This window comes from Corvus cornix, chromosome 4 (genome assembly GCF_000738735.6).
Source record: "Corvus cornix cornix isolate S_Up_H32 chromosome 4, ASM73873v5, whole genome shotgun sequence".
NCBI classification, from domain to species: Eukaryota; Metazoa; Chordata; class Aves; order Passeriformes; family Corvidae; genus Corvus; species Corvus cornix.
In genome coordinates, this window is record NC_046334.1 from 39845792 (window position 1) to 39864283 (window position 18492).

The 18492-nt window shown below is 37.7% G+C and overlaps 1 protein-coding gene across 15 annotated transcripts in view; it reads left to right on the forward strand.

The window, feature by feature from the left end:
- TENM3 (teneurin transmembrane protein 3) overlaps positions 1-18492 on the forward strand; it is a 1315365-nt gene that overhangs the window by 1194309 nt on the left and 102564 nt on the right. For all 15 annotated transcript variants that reach the window (XM_039550639.1, XM_039550640.1, XM_039550642.1 and 12 more), the window contains one exon: positions 1293-1531. In XM_039550639.1, the coding sequence (XP_039406573.1) occupies positions 1293-1531 (239 nt within the window). The remainder of the gene's footprint in view (positions 1-1292; positions 1532-18492) is intronic.

Genomic DNA, 18492 nt, shown 5'->3' on the forward strand with positions numbered 1-18492 from the left:
TCCAAGCATGTGTCCCAGAGAATCAAAGCCCCATCAGCTAAGAAGCAGTTCACAGTGCCACATGGTGTAACTAGAAGGGCTTTTCCCATGCACAGCCAGCTCAGCTGGTGCTAGATCCTCTGACCCGTGCTGTATAAGTGACAGGCAGTAGGCAAATACAGCGTAGGCGTGCACTTACCTTCAGGAGGAGCTGGGTATCCGCAATGCATGAGCGTCTCATAGCTATGGCAAAACCCAAACACCTTTCTGGTTCTATTTAGCTGAGTGGTTGGTAACTTCAAAGTCTCCACAGTAAGCTTCACCATTTTTAGATGTAATCTATTCATTTTGCACAGTGTAATTAAGTAAGGGCAAGCCATATGCTACAGAGTTGCCAACATAACAAATCGGTGGGAAACCCCTGGTGCAAAGACCTTCCTTTGAATGAGGTTTTGTTGTTCATAGAGTTGGGTACGTGCATCTGGAGGAAAACTCCAGGTAGAATATGCCATGCTTAGAGGCTCTTTCAAAGTAATTATGATTGCATGAACTGAAATTAAAGGATTCTACCATAGAGAAGCTCAGGGAGTAATATTTCCGTCAGAAATTTTAATTGAAAAAGTAAACTGGTAACTGCTAACTCACAGTGTGTCTTAACTGTGACTTTGCTTTTCTTATCTGTTGCTGGTTTTTGGTCTTCTTAGTAAATATATTTCTTTAGAGTACTTCTCCTATGCTGTAACTAGCTGCTGCATCCATAATCAGATCTTTTTATGGGAAGATTTTGTGCAAGTAGATGTGAATTAGTGAGTTCTGAGTACTTAAGACACACCCAAAAAAAATTTTTAACTGACTATTTTTGGAAAAGTTGCCAAAAGATTATAACTGAGAGATTGCTGTTTTCCTTGTACTTAACCTAGGAAAGCTGTGATAAGTAGTGTGGGCTGCAGTCACATTATTGACTTTTTAATGGAGTTCTCTGCAGTCTGTTGCAGAAGCCAACACAAATAAACAGCAGCAGAAAGCCTGTCCCTACTTGTTGGATAAACTATGAGAGACTTCCTCCCTGCTACACTGTATTTTGGGTAGTTCTGTTTCCTGATACCAGTGTATTAATGTTTGGGGGGCTTTGGTCTTTAGTTAGTGTCTTTTTATGTGTGAGCATCATGACAAGTTATTGCTTCTATGACCCTTTGTAGATTGGATGTTGTTAGCTATTTGAAAAATAGGCAACATCAAACAAAAGAGTTATGATTGCCTGTGCTCCAGCTTTATTTACTTTTATACTTTACCATATGCTCTTTCTTTCACAGGCATTTCCTATTCAAAACAGGAACAGGGACCACACCGCTGTTCAGTACTGCAACACCAGGGTACACAATGGCATCCGGCTCTGTTTATTCCCCTCCTACTCGGCCACTACCTAGGAACACTCTATCCAGAAGTGCTTTTAAATTCAAGAAGTCTTCGAAGTACTGTAGCTGGAAATGTACTGCACTCTGTGCTGTAGGGGTCTCAGTGCTGCTGGCAATACTGCTGTCCTACTTTATAGGTGAGTTCCATTTTTTTAACTGTCACTATGAACAGTGGTGTCTGGTGGATTGCACGTGGACTGTGACATACTAACCTTTAAATAGCAAAGTCTTTGGTAACAGTAAAAGCCACAAGGATTTAATGGAAAATCACAGTTGTTTAGAGAAATCAGAAAATTTGAATATTTTGCAAGCATTCTGTAGCTCATTCAGTGAATTAACTTCAAAGAAGTATTTGAACTACAATTAAATTATGTGGGGTCAAGTTCTTATGAAAGTATGTGTAAAATATAGGCTGTAAAAACTCCATTATGTGAATATAACTTGCAGCGTATCTTTGGAGCTATCATTTTGCAGAAATACAATCTTTAGGAATGCTAACTATCACGTATTTCATCATTACATACATGTATGTTTGTGTGTAAAGCTGGCGCAAAAGTCTAATACAGATGTTTGATTGTGAAATAGGGAAAATAATTGTCCAAAAGGACAACATGCAGTGAAGATGTAGACTTCTTCCTCTCTTGTGGGTTGCTTATTTTTAATTATTGTCACTTTTCTCTATTTGTTTGTTAAATTCCATTTCCCAAATTTTATTTTAGAAGATTTCCTTCGTTTCTTAATCTTTTTAATTATTTTCATAAATATTCACTATAAATATTATATAATTTGAGTTTTAGGCAGTTAATAGGAGCAGTTCTTGGCTATGAGAAAATGTGCCCTTGACTTTAATAAAGGAACAGAACAAGATCATTTTGCACTCCCAACTTCCTCTGCATCTTTGTCCAGATTACAGATTTTTTTCCTCTCTGAGTCCGTAAATGGTCTTCAAAGACTTTCTTTTAACTGATTTATTAATTAGAAGTTTAGGTCACTACAGTTATGGAAATAAAAGTGTAATGGTCTGGTTACTGGCTGCACACAAGTTTATAGTCTTAAGGAGTCGAGGAAAGAAAATAGAAAGAAGAGAGTCAATTTCTCTTTCCTGCCCTCTTTTTAAAATCAGTGTTAATTTATAATAGAGCCTTGAAGGCCCTACGATCCTTAAATCCTCATTGTCGTCATTCAAACAAGCTTGTTGCATTTCAATGCAAGATGCAGCATAAGCTGTATAGAGCCTTTGAAGTAGTTCTTACTGAGCTGAAACTCCTGTGAACAATGCAAGAAACTGGGTTGCTGAGTAGCTGGAGAAATTCCCCTCTGACCCAGCAAAGCTGAGCCCCCTGAGCACCCTTTCCACCTCAGCTGCCAGACCCAAAGAGCAAAAGACATACATGCAAATGTAGGCCTGGCCGCTGCTGTTCAGCCTCCTTCAATCATTGGATTTGTGGTTATTTTGTGTCAATGTGCAAGGAATTTAAAGGTGTGTTTTAAAGTTAAATTTTGACACTGGATTTTTTTTTTTAATGGGATTGAAATAATCCCGCTTACAAAACACATTAATTGTGCTCAGTCTCTGTGGTATTGCCTCATAAATCATCAGAAGTAAACATCTGCTACTAAATAAATGCATAAATATGAAAGAAAGAATTCAGGATGAAGTATCACTGTCAGGAGCTGGGAAAAACAGCCATACATATAGTAAAACACTGGAGACCTGATTGTGAGCTGAGCTCTACACTTTGCTAGCCCCAAAGAGCCAGATTACTTATGAATCTGAGGGGCACAGGAAGATAGCTGTACCAGATTATTTCTCCCATAGGCACATTAAGAAATATAAGCATGTCTAATGCACCTCTATTCCTGTATTCAGGAAAAAGAACCAAGCTTTCCAGTGAGCAAGAGCTGAAAGCTCCACACATCATTTATTCACATACCCTGTATAAAAAAAAAAATTAACTGTACAACATTTCATTTCATGGGTGCACGCCAGCTCACATCCTTGCTGAAATAAACAATGCACAATGGCCTTCCTCTGCCCACAGTCAGTAGGGAGCTCAGTGCCTACTGGTGATATTACACATCTTTCAGCTAACTCAGCAATCTAAATGTAAAATTCAGCACTCAGAGATGCTCTCTAGGGAACTTTGTGTCCATAAAATCACGAATGGATTGCACTCATTCATATATGTGGTTTTCCCATCTCTGCAGATGTAATATCAAAAATATTCTCCATTTAATAGGCCATCCAAGTATAAATCAGTACAAATCGTTAATGTAAGATGGAAACACTCCTTCATCTTAGTTAACCATTTCATAGAATGGTTTGGGTTGAAATAGACCTTTAAGATCATCGAGTTCCAAACCCCCTGCCATGGACAGGGACACCTTGTGCTGTACCAGATTGCTCAAAGCACCATCCAACCTGACCTTGAATACATCCAGGGCTGGGGCATCCACAACTTCTCTGGGCAACCTGTTCTGTTGTCTAACCACCTCACAGCAAAGAGTTTCTTCCTAATATCTAATCTAAACCTGTCCTATTTCAGTTAAAGCCATTCCCCTTTCTCCTGTCTTTGTGAGAAGTCCCTTTCCAGGTCTCTTTCAGGTCCCCTTTAGACAATAGAAAGCTGCTCTAAAGTCTCCCCAGAGCCTTCTCTCCTTCAGGCTGAACAACCCCAACTCACTTTTAGTCTGTCATCAGAGGAGACATGTTTCATAACATAGGTGTGAATGGGAAATGACTGAGTGGGAAATTGGTTGTAACATAAAAAGGGAAGGCTTGCAGTATTGTGTGACCTCTAGCACCCTGTGACATGCTTCCAGTACAGTGGTCTGGCATCTGCTGAAGTTTACAGCAGCTGAGGTGGCATGTCACGTTTGTGTAGCCAGTTAGAGACATATTTTGAACAGAGATATGTTGCCACAAGTGTGAAGATGCTACCACCTTGTAGCATGAAAGAAGGAATTCAGTATGAAGTATCACTGTCAAGAGCTGGGAAATCACCTGTTATACAGCGTGATTGCTGCAAAATATGCCAGTACACGTTGATAAGGAGCATAGTGAGGCTGATGTCCATTGTGTGACTGTGGCAGCTGCAGACTGAAGGGCCAATTGACCGCTCCTCCAGTGAGTGGTGGTGTAACCAGGCCCGTCTCAGAACTGCAGAGATGAACATGTCATGCCCAGGCTTATTTTAGTTACAGTGAGTATGGGGTAGAGAAAGTGACTTGAGATCCTGCTGCCTCTGCTCAGGCGACATAAGGCAGAAGAGACAGTTTGCTAGACTTCATGTCTGCCTTTGCAGAGCTGCTCAGTCAATTACTGCTCCGTCAATTAGCCCAGCCAGAGGAAGAAGCTGCATCAAGAGTCTGGTGTGTCTTGCACTTCTTCCATCACTCTGACAGGAAAGACTCCTACATTTACAAAGTCTGCAAAGATGAGGTGAGAGCAGAGAGTGTCAGCATGGGTAGAGACCAGAGCAAACACTACACTCTAAAGCCACTTAATGCAGTCTTGGGGATCACAAGGAGTTGGAAATGTTATTTCAGTATAAAGGAAAGTCTTCCCATGCCAAACTTGCATTTCTAGCCCTCGTGGTCTCTCTCAACCATTCTGCAATGTACAAAATATTTAAGCTTACTATTCCTGTCAATTAGACCTGCTAATTGTAAGAGAAAATAGAAGCGAGTTGTGGAAAATGTTGGTCCTTTGTTTAGAGGCTTCATCCACTGTTAAATGGTTGAGAAAGAATTAAAGCAACAGAAACATGGAAGTGGTGAACCAAAAGATAGTGCAGCAACATATAGAAGACAGGAATTAAAAACAGCTCTAGTTTAATGTAAAGGATTCAATGAAAAACTCCCTGAAATAATGGATTATAAAATGGGGAGTAAAGAATTTAAACTGCTTCATTTTGGGATCAAGTTTACACTGGAATTTCTTTAAGCTTCTCATTTGCTTAACTTCTGTCTGTAATCAGATTTGCAACCAAGGAAAGAAGCAACGTTTTTTCCAACATGAAGATTTTAGGATCTTTTTCCCTGTTTGGAAGACTCGGAAGAACAGTATTAAATATAAGCCATTAAAGAGTAAGAAGTGTGAAGTTCCCTTTGTTTGACCTCTTTCTATATACAAATTAACAGCTTTAACCAACTTGGTACAGAGAGATCACGTGTGAGCCAGAAAGAGAGTCCCATTTTACAATGTGGAGGCAACATAGAACTTTTTCCTTTGTTTCCCCATGGCTTTCGGCCTCCTTTGGCATCCATCTCTTGCAGTGAATGAATGAATGAAAGGAAAGTTCTGTAGAGCACCTCCTAGGTCAAAAATGAGCACTAAGTCAAAGTTTCATATGTAACCACCATCCTTCAATTCCACTTTTTGGGATCTTTCTTGTCCACTCGGGTTTTCCTAAGGGAAGGAGCTTGTTGTTCTTGGATGTGATTTTTTCCTGACAGAAAAATCCACTGTGTAATTATAGAGAACTAACCAGTCAGAAAGAGTTGTTTCCAATATGTTGTTACATATCACAGACTCTGACCAGCTGTATTAACAAACTGATTTGTACTGTACTAATTATTTCTGCTGTAGTGTGGATTCAGCAATTAATGGATGAAATTAATGAGAATTTGGGGACCTCAGAGCCCCTCTTTCTTCCCCAGGAGTTGCTCTGGCAATTGATTCTCCATTGCCGATGGCACTGTCTTGACATTGTCTAAATCAATACAAGAATTTACTGCCATTTTCACTGTACATGGTACTGAAGAGGGGAGCAGTTTTCCTCAGTCATTGCTGGAATTGCACGATACCAGATTCAGTCAGCTAAGCATGAAGAGTCGTACACTGAAAAATTGCGTTTGTCTCTCATGAACTTTGCCTTATGTCTGCTAAATAAGTTTCTATGAACATAAAACATCATTTGAATGCACAGTAGGACCTGAGCTATTCAGTCAGGCCTTTCCTGTCCTGACTGCTTCACAACAACCTGTCATACTTTCAAGTCATTGAGCATTTTACTCCTTGCGTAACATGGGATTGATCATTTTGTTAGCCTTATCTCAGCAGTCAGTGGTCAGAACAAGAATATACGCCAGCCAGCTATTCTTGGTGATAAAACAAGTATTTACATGTCAGTGATAACAGAAGGGCATCTCTTCTGTAGGAGGAATAGAAAAACAAAAACAAAAAAAAGGAAAAAAGGAATTTTATTTCACTAAAAAGGCCACATGACTATTTTTGTCACTATTGCCTTTATCATTTTTTTATCACCGCTTTCTTTATCTATCAGTACTTTTTTGCTACTTAAGTAAATCCATTTTGGATAGAAAAGAAAGCTAACATTTAGACTTAACTGATGAAACGTCTTTTGGGAAAACATGTATTTTAGTTGATATTTCATTCTATGGGAAGCAGTCGAAAAACTTGGGTTCTGCTATGACACAGATGACCATACGATCGTAATGCAAATTTCAAAGGAAATGTGAATGGAAAAGATACCAGGCTAGAAAACCATGTTTGATAATTACAGATTTTTAATAATTCCTACACTGTATAAAAACAGCTACATTGTGCTTATTCTGCAATTCTTATAATATACGCCCATGCTTTTTGTCATTCGAAAAATGTTACTGTTTTATCATCATCCCAAGATATTAAAAAGAAGCTGAACATTATATGCTGGTATATTTCTAATAATGCACAACTATCTTCAGAGTTATCTCAGAAACTTCTCGAGAATAAGAACAGAGCAACTTAAGGGCTTTTAAGGTAGAAAGAGAAGAAGGAAGAAAAGGGGGAAATAGCAAACAAGTTTCATTATTAGAGGAGACTGACACATCAGAAGTATGCACAGTGTGAAAGATAGTGTGTAATTATCTGCAGGTGAGTTTTAAGTAATTGTTAAAAATTATTGTCTGTTTCTGTAGACTGAGGTTAGCTTTCTATGTCTTCTGTGCTATTTCTGAGTTTGTTATCTGTGATTCTCCCATATTTTCAGGATTTAGTATGACCGCTGCTGGCATGCACATCTCTTCCCAGATTGCAGAGGATGAGATGCCCTTCCTGTTGAGTTCAGGCACGGAAGTCATAGTAGGGCAGAACCACTCTCCCCAAAAGTAATGGATTTAGAGCCATGACAATTACAGAATTGAATTTTGTGACTAAAACAATGACTAAATATACCTGTAACCAAAATAATCTATTTTACTTTATCAATAAAGAACATTTTAATATTTCTTTTTGATTGCAATGCCAAGTTAACATTATTCTGCTGTTTGTAAAGCTCAGTTACTGCCAGGAATAAGGAAAACAACTTAGTTAATAATGCCATTTAAATGAAATTTTTATTACAATACCCAGCATAGGTATTGTAATTAACAGGCATGAGGGAGAATATGGTTTAATTGCCATTAATCACCTTTACTTTCCTTATGTGTTTATGGATACTGTTTTTCTCTTTGACATGCATTTAATTTTGAGTATTGTAATGCTGTTGTCACTGAGAGTTTCATCAAGAACTTTTGGCTTTCTTCATTCTCTTCCCATTTCTGTCTGTTTCACTCAGCTTTGCTGGGACCTTAGCTATGTCTGGAGCTTTACTGAGGTGTGTGGGTTGGAAATATGTTCCCTGTCTACAGATATGTGGCAGATTTTTACAGTTAGCCAGGTTTATGCTCTCAGCCCATTTCTTTTTCCAACAAATTAAAGCCATGAGGTAAACTAATATATTTATATATCTGATTCTTTTAAAAAAAATTCTGATTTTCCTTTTGATCTGTTGTCATCATTTGAAGGAAGTGCTCTGAGATTTTACAGTTTACCAAATCTACATATCACAATGTATTCAAACTACTATGCAAAAATCTACAGCAGGGAAACTTCTTTTATGTAAATCTTTCTGAGAAAGCATGCCAGCTATCTAAGCATGGCTCCTTAGCGTTGTCTGATTGCACCAACGCACTTTGCAGAACCACATTGCTGTTCTCATATTCTTGCTCATATTCTCACATATTCTTGTGAGCAAGATCCAGCCTATATCTGGATTTGTGAAGACAGCCAGTGTCTCCAGCACTGCAGAAAGTACATCACTTCTTGCAAAGTGCAGACTGACTAGTCATTTTAACAATCCCTGGGGTTTTTAAAGAAGGTTTTGTTTGTCTCTAGTGCATTTGGAGGCAGCAGCAATGCTCCTTGTCATCCTTTTTTTTCAGAATTAAAGCTTGGTGGGATTTGGAAGTGGCTACTTCTCAAATCAAGAAGCTGTGGATTAGGTACATAGTGATGTCTCTCTTCTGTCTGGAATGGACGTTTCCAGATCTTTCTTAGCTCCGACTGTCAGGGGCAGCCAGAACCTGCCTCTGATGGCACTGCCATGTGTAGGGCTCTGCCTTCCCAGCACATGTGGCTCTGCTCTGTGCCTGACAAAATCTGCCTGCCTGTTGTTTGAGACCGCAGTGCCACATGTGCTCTCTCCTGCCAGAAGAGCAGGTATGTAGTTTAACTAGAAGGCAGGCCAGAGGATGTGTAGTCGCTGGGCAACTGGGCCTTCAGTGTATATAGTCAGATACCCGATGAATGTAGTACAGCACGATTATTTAGCAGCTAGAAAACCACCTCTTGATATTTCTAAAGGATTTTAACTCCTGAATGGACCTTAGAATAGCCCTTGAAGTCTGAAGTACTAAGATCCTACTTCCATTTCAGTACTTAAAAATCTTTAAAAACAGAATCATAAAAGCCAGATAATTGATAAATGTAGCCCGTGCCTTGCTAATATTGGTTCAGGCAACTCCTTTCACTCATTCCTGACATGTGCTTGGTAAATGGCAGTATTCATATACAAATGTGACTTTCCACACTGGTTTTTTGCTTTAACATGAGGCTTAATATTACAGCTAGTACTTCCATGACTTCATGCGTTACAGAGGTTTTCAGCTCTGTCTAACATGAGATCAAATTATTTTCCTTGGTATCCCAAAGCTATGAGTTTTAGATATCGGTATGAGTTTCATATAATGTTTGTAGCATTGGTGATGAGCTCATTTGGCTTCCTTAGAGTGGAAATATTTTGTAAATAATAATGTGATTTCTTATGTTCACCACATTCTTTCTTTCCAGACTGGGAGACAGAGATAGAATGACTAGTCCAAAAATGAAGTTGTTGTGCTTCACCACCTTATTGGACTGAAAATGTTTTTAACATCTTTTTTGAAATAGTACAAAATCTAAACATATTGAACATCTATGTCTTGAAGCATAAACATGAAATATACTTGTTTGTCTTTTGCAAGAATACCATTGTGGATAATGCCTTTGGCTGATGTTTTTAAAGCAAAGATCTTGTTGCTGTGTTCCAGATTAAGTGCAAAGCATAATATTACTGTTTCAAGAGTGCAGGGTGTTAATACTTGATTGGTGTTGTGGATGTCACTTGCTATTATTGTTAGTGGCACGAGAATAAAACGTTCATTGAGAAAGATAATCCTCACACAAAAGGATGTAGGAACATGTAATTGACAATCAGGAGGTTAAAAGAGACTTGACAAGATTTCAAGGGATTAAAGAAGTTAATCTTTCAATGCACATACCCACCTCTGCTCCAAAGGCTTGTATTCTAATTAAGATTTATCACAAGGTTTTTGGCAATAGTCCTGTCACCCTTCCGCTTTTGCCCAGTGGAGAAAATTGAAACTCAGTAATTCTGGCAATGGAAGAGGTGTAGTAATACTCTGCAAGATGACATGATGATGTCGTTGCCCGTAAGTCCCACACATCATATCGTGATGCAGTATGATGTTTTTTTAAAATCTGGATGCTGCTTTCAGAAAAACTGAAATCTCTTGCAAGCATGTTTTGTGGAGATGTGTGTCCTGCAGTCCTCCTATAGTCTTCTGATAGACTCCTAAATATTAGCAATTTTTCAGACTAATGAGATACTCAGTTAAAATGCACCATTTTTTGATAAATAGCAAGCTCAAAGTAGTTTAAGAGATGTTCTTTGTATTTTATCAGTCCAGGTAAACATGTAGTCTATTTTAGTAGTTGGTAAACGTGTGTAATACTTCAAATGACTGCTTATGTTTAAGAGATTTTGCAAAGCAGATATTAAATTGCTTGGGTGATTACTCAAGTTGTAGTGGACACAGGATTAGTCTTCTCTTCTTTGCTGGTAGTTTAAATTAATTTCTGACTCATGCCTGTGATGAAAGAAGCCAGCTCTTAGAGATCTGCTGTTTGCTCTGATATTTGAATTACAGTACAGGTATTAAAGCTGGTAGTTTTGTGTATAAAATGCATCTTTTCTGTAAACTGCAATCTTTTCTTCGTTCTTTTCTGTGAAGAGAACTGCTTGTTCTCTTTTTGAATGCTTTAAAAAAATTCCTGCTGTTAAAAATGTCTGACTTAGATGAGATTTTGGTAAACCTCTCCATACACAAGCACTATAGAATGAAAAGGTCAAGTACATGTGTCCAACCTTGCTTTAAGCAATACTATTTGATATTACATTTATGACTAAGATCACAAGAACACATGGGTTTTATATGGGTGTAATTACCCCACTGCAGTGATTAATTATGGATGAAAGTTAGATGTCCTCTGAAGTAGACAGGAAATTGATGACATTTCAGACAACTCCATTCACAAAAAAAAAAACCCAGGCCCACTGTCTGTTAGGAATTGTCACCTATAACAGCATTTGTAGTTTTATAATCCAGGAAAAAGAAACATGCTGCAACTGTTTAGATGACGTGGACATTTGCATTTCAAAAGCTTCCTTTTCCTCAATAATAAAACCGATCAAACAAAACCAGAGTGGTTTTGACAAAATTTGATAAAATTGGACAACACAAATGCATCTCTTTTACTAGTTCTGTAGAAGCAGTAATATAATAGATATATAAATGAATATCAGCCATTTGGAAAATGAGCTAGTTCCAGAAACCACTACATATAGAAAATAGGTATGTTTCCTGTGAGATTTTTAATTTAAAAATACTTCTAAGTTACCCTTATTATGGTACAGGAAGAGTAGTATTTTTATTTCAATAATACTCATTGAAAACTAAAACAATATCCAGCTGCACAGAGTTAACCTACTGCTAACCACTGATTTCATGAGGTGTTGACACAATAACTGGGTACAGTAAGTTTTATCTTCACTTGCGAAAGCTCCAGGCTTATCTGTTGTTTTGCCTTCTCTTTTATCTTTGAGATGTCAAGTCTCACACCACTTTTTATTGAGGCATTTTTGCTGGACAGTGCGTCCTCATTTGACTCACTCCAAATCTTTTCACACTGCTAAGGAAAAGTTATTTATGTTTTCAAGTTATTTCCCAGGTTTTAGTTATTTCCCCAGCTACTTTTTTCCTGTCTCCTGTTAGTACTCTCAAGTAGAGGTAGTGAAATTGAGGTATCCACATTTGAAAAGGAGAGATGCAATCCCCACTGTTATTTCAATTCAGCTGTAGCCAAAAGTAGAGGATAATTTTAAAATACATTCTTATTACTGATCCAATGTCTTTTCACACAGTAAAAGGAGTGGTTGGTTTTCTTTATCAATTTTATCAGTGACCGTTGCTTTAGAACTGAGACTGGCTATTCGTAATAATCACCTGTAAGATTTTACCGTTCCATGTTGCGGCTGATTTAACTTTAAAGGGGGAAAACAAATCAATGTGAAACTGTAATCCTAACTTGTTTTTTCCAAGGCTTAAATAACTGATACAAAATACAAAGTGGTTTACAAACTGACTTGCAAGCAATTCACTAGCTTCACAAACAATTAACAGTAAGTTTGTCTTTATGTCATGGTTTCCTTTCATAAATCATTTATGGTAAATTATTTTTTCTGTTGATAGTATTTTTCCTGTACCTTTCGTATAACTTTGCTTACAGGAATAGTTCCATAAAAAACACATTTCACTTCAGTGGAGGAACATGGTATGTTATTCCAATGCACATAAAACATATTAATGACTAAATAATAAAGGATGCCCTATCTAATATCCAGTCCCTAGAGTGGTGGTGATGCTTCAGTAAGAGGTGACTGCGATCACTGAGCTGTTGTAAACCTTGGGATTTTGAACCAAGGGTTTGCACAAGATTATTTGCTTATGCAGATAGCTAATGACTTACAAGTTTACACTGGAGACGTTGAGGTAAGGTAGAGTTGTGTAAAAAGGCCCCCTTGAAGGTGAACTCAGCATGTCCATTCTGGTTTTAAATATGGATTCAAGTGGAAATTCTGTGGGCTTGCAAGTTGATCTGCATGTAGTGGTTGGTTTATGCATCTACATAATTGCACGGTTCAGGTAGGTGAATGGTAATTATCATGGATAGGTCTAAATCACCATGAAGAAGTTTTGTAAAGAGGTTATAGGTTATTTTCTTTCAGCCTCAATCATGTACCTTTGATCTACAAGTGGACTGCTGTAATTGTGATATCATGAAGCCTAAAAACAGCAAAGGATTAGAAAACCTATATATTGACTTGCACATTCAATCAACTTGCATATGATCTCAGCAGGAAATTCAAAACAAAAGCTAATTTATGGAAAAATATGGAGTTCTAATCACAGTTTAGCTCCGTGGGGTTCCAAATAACACACTACAATCTCTACATGCAGATGCTTTCATCTTACATTTCAGATTTGGTGACATTCCAAAAGTTCTTATCAAGCCTTATTATCATCTTTTATTAAAGCTTATTACATTTATCCTTATTGCATGTTTGCTGTAATATTCTGTTATTCTTAATATGGAATAAAACCTCTTTGATCTTTTTTAGCTAGTCATGAGATGGAAATATGCAACACAAGTGTTTCACTACATAATATAAACTCCCAGCTCAGTGTGTCCTTTGAACATTGCATTAATTGGCCCCTGTTTCTTTTTCCTTTGGTTCATAAGTCTTTTCATCAGACTTCACTTTTCTGTGCCATCAACATGCAAATAGGCTATGCATGATCATATAGTGCCACTTAATTATATCTCTCAAGAGATTTGTGGTGGTTTTGTGGGGTTTGGGTTTGGGGTGGTTGATTTCTTTGTAATAAATAAGACTTTTGAACTATAAAAATGGTTGGATCACTTCATCACTGCTCTTACCTAAGAAAGTTGTTTCCGATTCATTTTGAGGCATTACGTTGTCATTGCTTTTCTTAACACTTCTGTTTTGTGAGGGTTGTGGTTTAAAGGACAAAGCAAGACTTCTGTTGGACCTGTGGAAAAAAAAACTAAAATAGATTAAAAAAACTTGAGCCTCAGCTTTTTTCCAGAAAGCCAAGTTTAAGGAAGAAAAAGAAGGAGTTCTAGAATGAGAAGCAATAATATAAATCCCTGAAGGAATACAGAAAAGTTATTAGCCTATAGTCTTAACCTGGTCTTGAAACGTGTAAATCAGGGAAATTTTCTTCTCCCCCACAATATTTAAAATCCTTGATTATGACTTTATTAGATAGAAACCCAAAATTTACAGAATGTTTTTCCTGCCCTTGTATGAACAAAACAACCCTTGCCTCAAAAGAGTCAGCAATCCAGTATGCACTTCCCCATCATTTCTGTAGCTGTAATTTTTTACCATATTTTTAGACTGAACAACATTAGCTGGGGGAAAAAAAAAAAAAAAAAAAAGCTATGTTGAGGAGAAAGCCCAGGATAATACTAAAGACTACTTAGGTATAGTGGAGACTTACAAAATGGGGTAGGTTTGCTGTTCATCACAATAAATGGGCAAATCTGAAACAAGACATAACAGATACATCTTATTTAAATAAGAGGCTACTGAATTATTATCTTTGTTTCTGTTTTAAGAAATCTGAATTCTCCCTTAAGCTTTGAATGTGCCTCGTGTAATGCAGTTGACAGAATCAGACCACTGTTGCATTAAAGTCCCTGGCTTGACAACTGAAATGAGACATCTAGCCATGCAAGTTTTCAGAGGAATAAAGGTTCCATCTTGGGGTGAATATAAGTAAAAAATATTTACACCAAGACTACCACACATCTTTCTTAACAGTTCAAATGCAACAGTACTTTAAAGTGTCATGTAATCAGTTTTGATTAGCAGTCAAGGAGAGTAAGTTTATCCATAGTAGGTAGCTGATATACCTTTGTTGCTATATTTTTTCTAGGCAAATATTTTTGATGTTTTGCAAATGCTTTGTTAAAAGATGCCAAGAGAAAAAAAGGAATAGACTAGAAAGGTTGGGGTTTTTTTGCAGATGAAACAGTAAAATCAATGGACCCATTCAACTCTTTAGGATAAAAGGGAAAATACCACAGTTTTTCTGTTACTATATTGATCTTGATAGGTATTACTAGGTTTTTCATATAGCACTATACTAAAATGTTTTACATTCAGTGCATATGTTCAGCAACTTTTATATGATGCTGCTGGTGACTAATCTTTTGAAGGTGCTCAAAAACATGCACTTTAAAGTCATTATAAATTTGGAAATAACAGGAGTTGTATTGATTTGAGAAAAACAGTAATAAATAAAGAACTTGTCTTTGTAACTTTTAATTCACTTTATTTAACATTTTAATTAACTACTTTTAATTCACTATTTGATCTGCAGCAACATCCAAGGTATCCTATTATCTTAGAAAAAAGCAAATGAATGCAAATGACTGACAGTTCATTTGCACATCTTCTGGTCCACTTCAGGTCCTTCAGAATAAAATAGGTTTAGATTCTAATTATGGCTGCAAGAAAAATATATGGAAGATAATTTCAAAAACCACTTCAATGTTCAAATACTTCATTTTAAAATGTATTGCCAACAGGGAGATGAACTAGAAGATAATCCTTCAACAAGGTTGAGCAATAATTGCAATTTGCTTAGTTTAAATTATAATCTTTTTGCATTTCTTTAAATATAGATTATGTTCACTTTTCCTTATGTGCAAGTGTGCATAAAGGTTTTTCTATTAATTCTAAGGAAGCAATTTTTAAAATCATGGTTTGAAAATACCAGCACCCAGAAATTGTAGCAGTGGCAGTCCTGGAACATGAGTTCAATAACTTAGCAAGAAGCTCATCTTCAAGCACAGCTTCGTGAATAATAAGACTTGATTACCATTCCTTGTAAAACACATGGAAGAAGGGAAGGAGTGTCGCCAACATCGTTCAGTTCCTCTTGCCAACTTCCCCTACAGTGTTGAGTTCTTTATGTTTAAAACATATGCCATAGGCCTTATCTCCAGAGGTTTTGGGGAGATGCTTGCTCTTTAGAGATAGCCAGTGTTTTTTCTGTCTGCTGTCTAGTGTTAATTTTTCTGTTGTTATTCTAAGAAAAGCTGGAGGAATACTGAAAGTCCATTTGCCAATTCAGGCAACTCTGTTTCTTTTTCTTTCTACTTAAAAGAATCCTCTTACCTGTGAATTCTTGTTCTCCTGTAATGCCCTGTGTCACCTTTAGAATTCTTTCCTGCAAGAAACAAGTTGGCAGATTCAGAATGGAAGGTCTTAAATTGCTGGCACTTCTGACTGGTACTTCAGGGGATTACCTCTTCAATTACTGTAGGACTGCTTCTGTTAATAAAGCCTCTGCTTGTATGTGTATGGTTTTGTCTATGTGTCCTTATGATCTGCATCTGTGATTCTTTCACCTGCACAGCTCACAGGGTGTTTGCTATGCCCTTTGTGTTTCATATGAGCATGTTTGTCACTTACAGAACTTTAGAAGAAGTTGTGGTTGATCCTGGTGAGTTAAGATAGAGACAATCTTGAATTTTGACCAGAACAATAAATAAGTTTCTGTGCTTTTACTGTATATTGCTACCCTTTCCTATGAAGGAAAAAAAAAATTCTGATAGTCATAAACCCCCGCATTGTGTATATATTCACATCTGATCTGAACTTTGTTTTCTGTTCAGAGCTACACTGGACACTGGATCATGCTAACACCTGTCTATTTCCTTTATGAACTAGCTGTCCTATCCTCATAGCATTCAAGTGTATGAGAAGGGGGGAAAAATTCAGACAAGTCCAGTTCTTGCTAAATAGAAAAACAGCTACATGAATTGGTTATCTGTAACAACTCCTTTTTGTGCCTCTCATAATTTTGGCAGAAGAGAACTTTGAGATATTGAGCAAGGTGGCAAATGCAGCAGGTATGCAGTTGAATGCAGCAGGTAGTTGTCAGCCCTGTCAGTTCTAGTTCTGCCCCTTAGTTAAATAAATTATCCATCTTTGACCAAGGACTGATTTTTTTATGGATGCAAGAAAATTTTGGAGAGGGTTTTGAAGTGATAATATAGTGTATTTGCTCAAGAGCAAGTTCCTTGTAAAGGTAATGCATAAAGCACCGAATTACTAGCTTGAGAAAGGAGCATGCACAAGAAATGGGCAACTTCTTCCTGAAGATTATTGCAAAATGTTTGACACAGTGTAAACTAGTGGTGGTTTTTTTTCAAGTGTTTGCTGTGAATTGTACTCTTAGTTGCTATTTTAATTATTGAGTGGACATGGACGGCTTTTTAGACTGATTACAAACCAAAATAACTAGACTTCAGTTACACAGTGAAAGGCAAGATCAACCAAGCTTGAAAAAGCAGTTTAAGATGGTTCAGAAACCCTTCAGTGAACTATGCAGTGATAGACAGCAAGATTACCCAATAGCCTGCAACAAATGATAGCATTTTTCTGTTAGCATTAAAGCTACTGTTGGTACAAATGCACTCCTTTAATTTGAGCTCTGAATTTTTTAATATCCCAGTCCATTTGGCAGGGGAAGGGGGGAGGTGGGGGGAAAAAGGGAGGGCAAGAGCCCAACTGTTAATTGGTTACTGCTTTTATGTTTGGGATTTTTTCTGGTGAATTTAGCCATATTCACCAGCACCAAACACACACACAGCCCCTGGTACTCTGTTCATGCCAAGGGCAGCCCATATCCAAGAGAGCTTTCTCATCTCTGATGCCTCTTCTTTCCACTCTGTTAGAGGGAATGCACTCCTCACTATTTGGACTATCACCACACTCTGAAGGCTGGCCATGTGGATAATTTTTCCAGTAGCAGTACAAATGCCACCTTGAACAACTCAGTCCAAAGGTAAATGCTAGCATAGCTTCAGCAAATGAGGAGCTCTTGGTAGCTAGAGATGCTAAAGACTTTGCAGAATAGATATAGGGACTGGAACAGTCGAATAGGTAGATGATCCTAGAATCATAGGTTAAAGATGGTAGGTCTTCCCATAAATTAAATTTACGTTAAAATTAATTAAAATTAGGTTAATTTTTTAATTTGAGTTTTTAAAAATGTAACTATTTAATCATAGGTTAAATTGTTAAAGATGGAAAAGAGCTTAAAAATCATCAAGTCAAACTGTCAACCTAGCACCACCACCATGTTCACCATTAAACTATGTCCTGAAGAGCCCTATCCACAGGGCTTTTTAAACACTTCCAGGAATGGTGACTTCACTACTTTCCTGGGCAATCTGTTCCAATGTTTTACAACCCTTGCCATGGAAACATTTTTTCCTAATACCTAACCTAAACCTCCCCTGGCATAATTTGAGGCCATTTCCTCTTGGCCTGTTACTTGTTATATGGGAGAAGAGATTGACACTCACTTTACTACAACCTGCTTTCAGGTAGTTGTAGAGAGCATGAAGGTCTCCCTGAACCTCATTTTCTCTGGACTAAGCAACCCCAGCTTCATCAGTTGCTCCTCAAAAAACCTGTGCTCCAGACCCTTTACCAGCTTCATTGCCCTTCCCTAAACATGCTTCAGTACCTCAATGTCTTTCTTGTAGTGAAAAGAGCTGGACACAGCTTTTGATGTGTGGCCTCACCAGTGTCAAGTATGCAGGGCAATCCCTGCCCTGCTTCTGCTGGCCACACTATTTCTAATACAGGCCAGGATGCCATTGGCTTTCTTGGCCACGTGGGCACACTGCTGGATCATGTTCAGCTACTGTCAGACAGCACTTCCAGGTCCTTTTCAGCTGGACATTTTTCCAGCTACTTCTCCCCCAACCTGTAGCACTGCATGGGGTTGTTGTGATAAAAGTGCAGAACTCAGCACTTAGCCTTGTTGAACCTCATACAATTGGTTTTGTCCCACTGATCCCGCCTACCCAGATCCCTCTGCA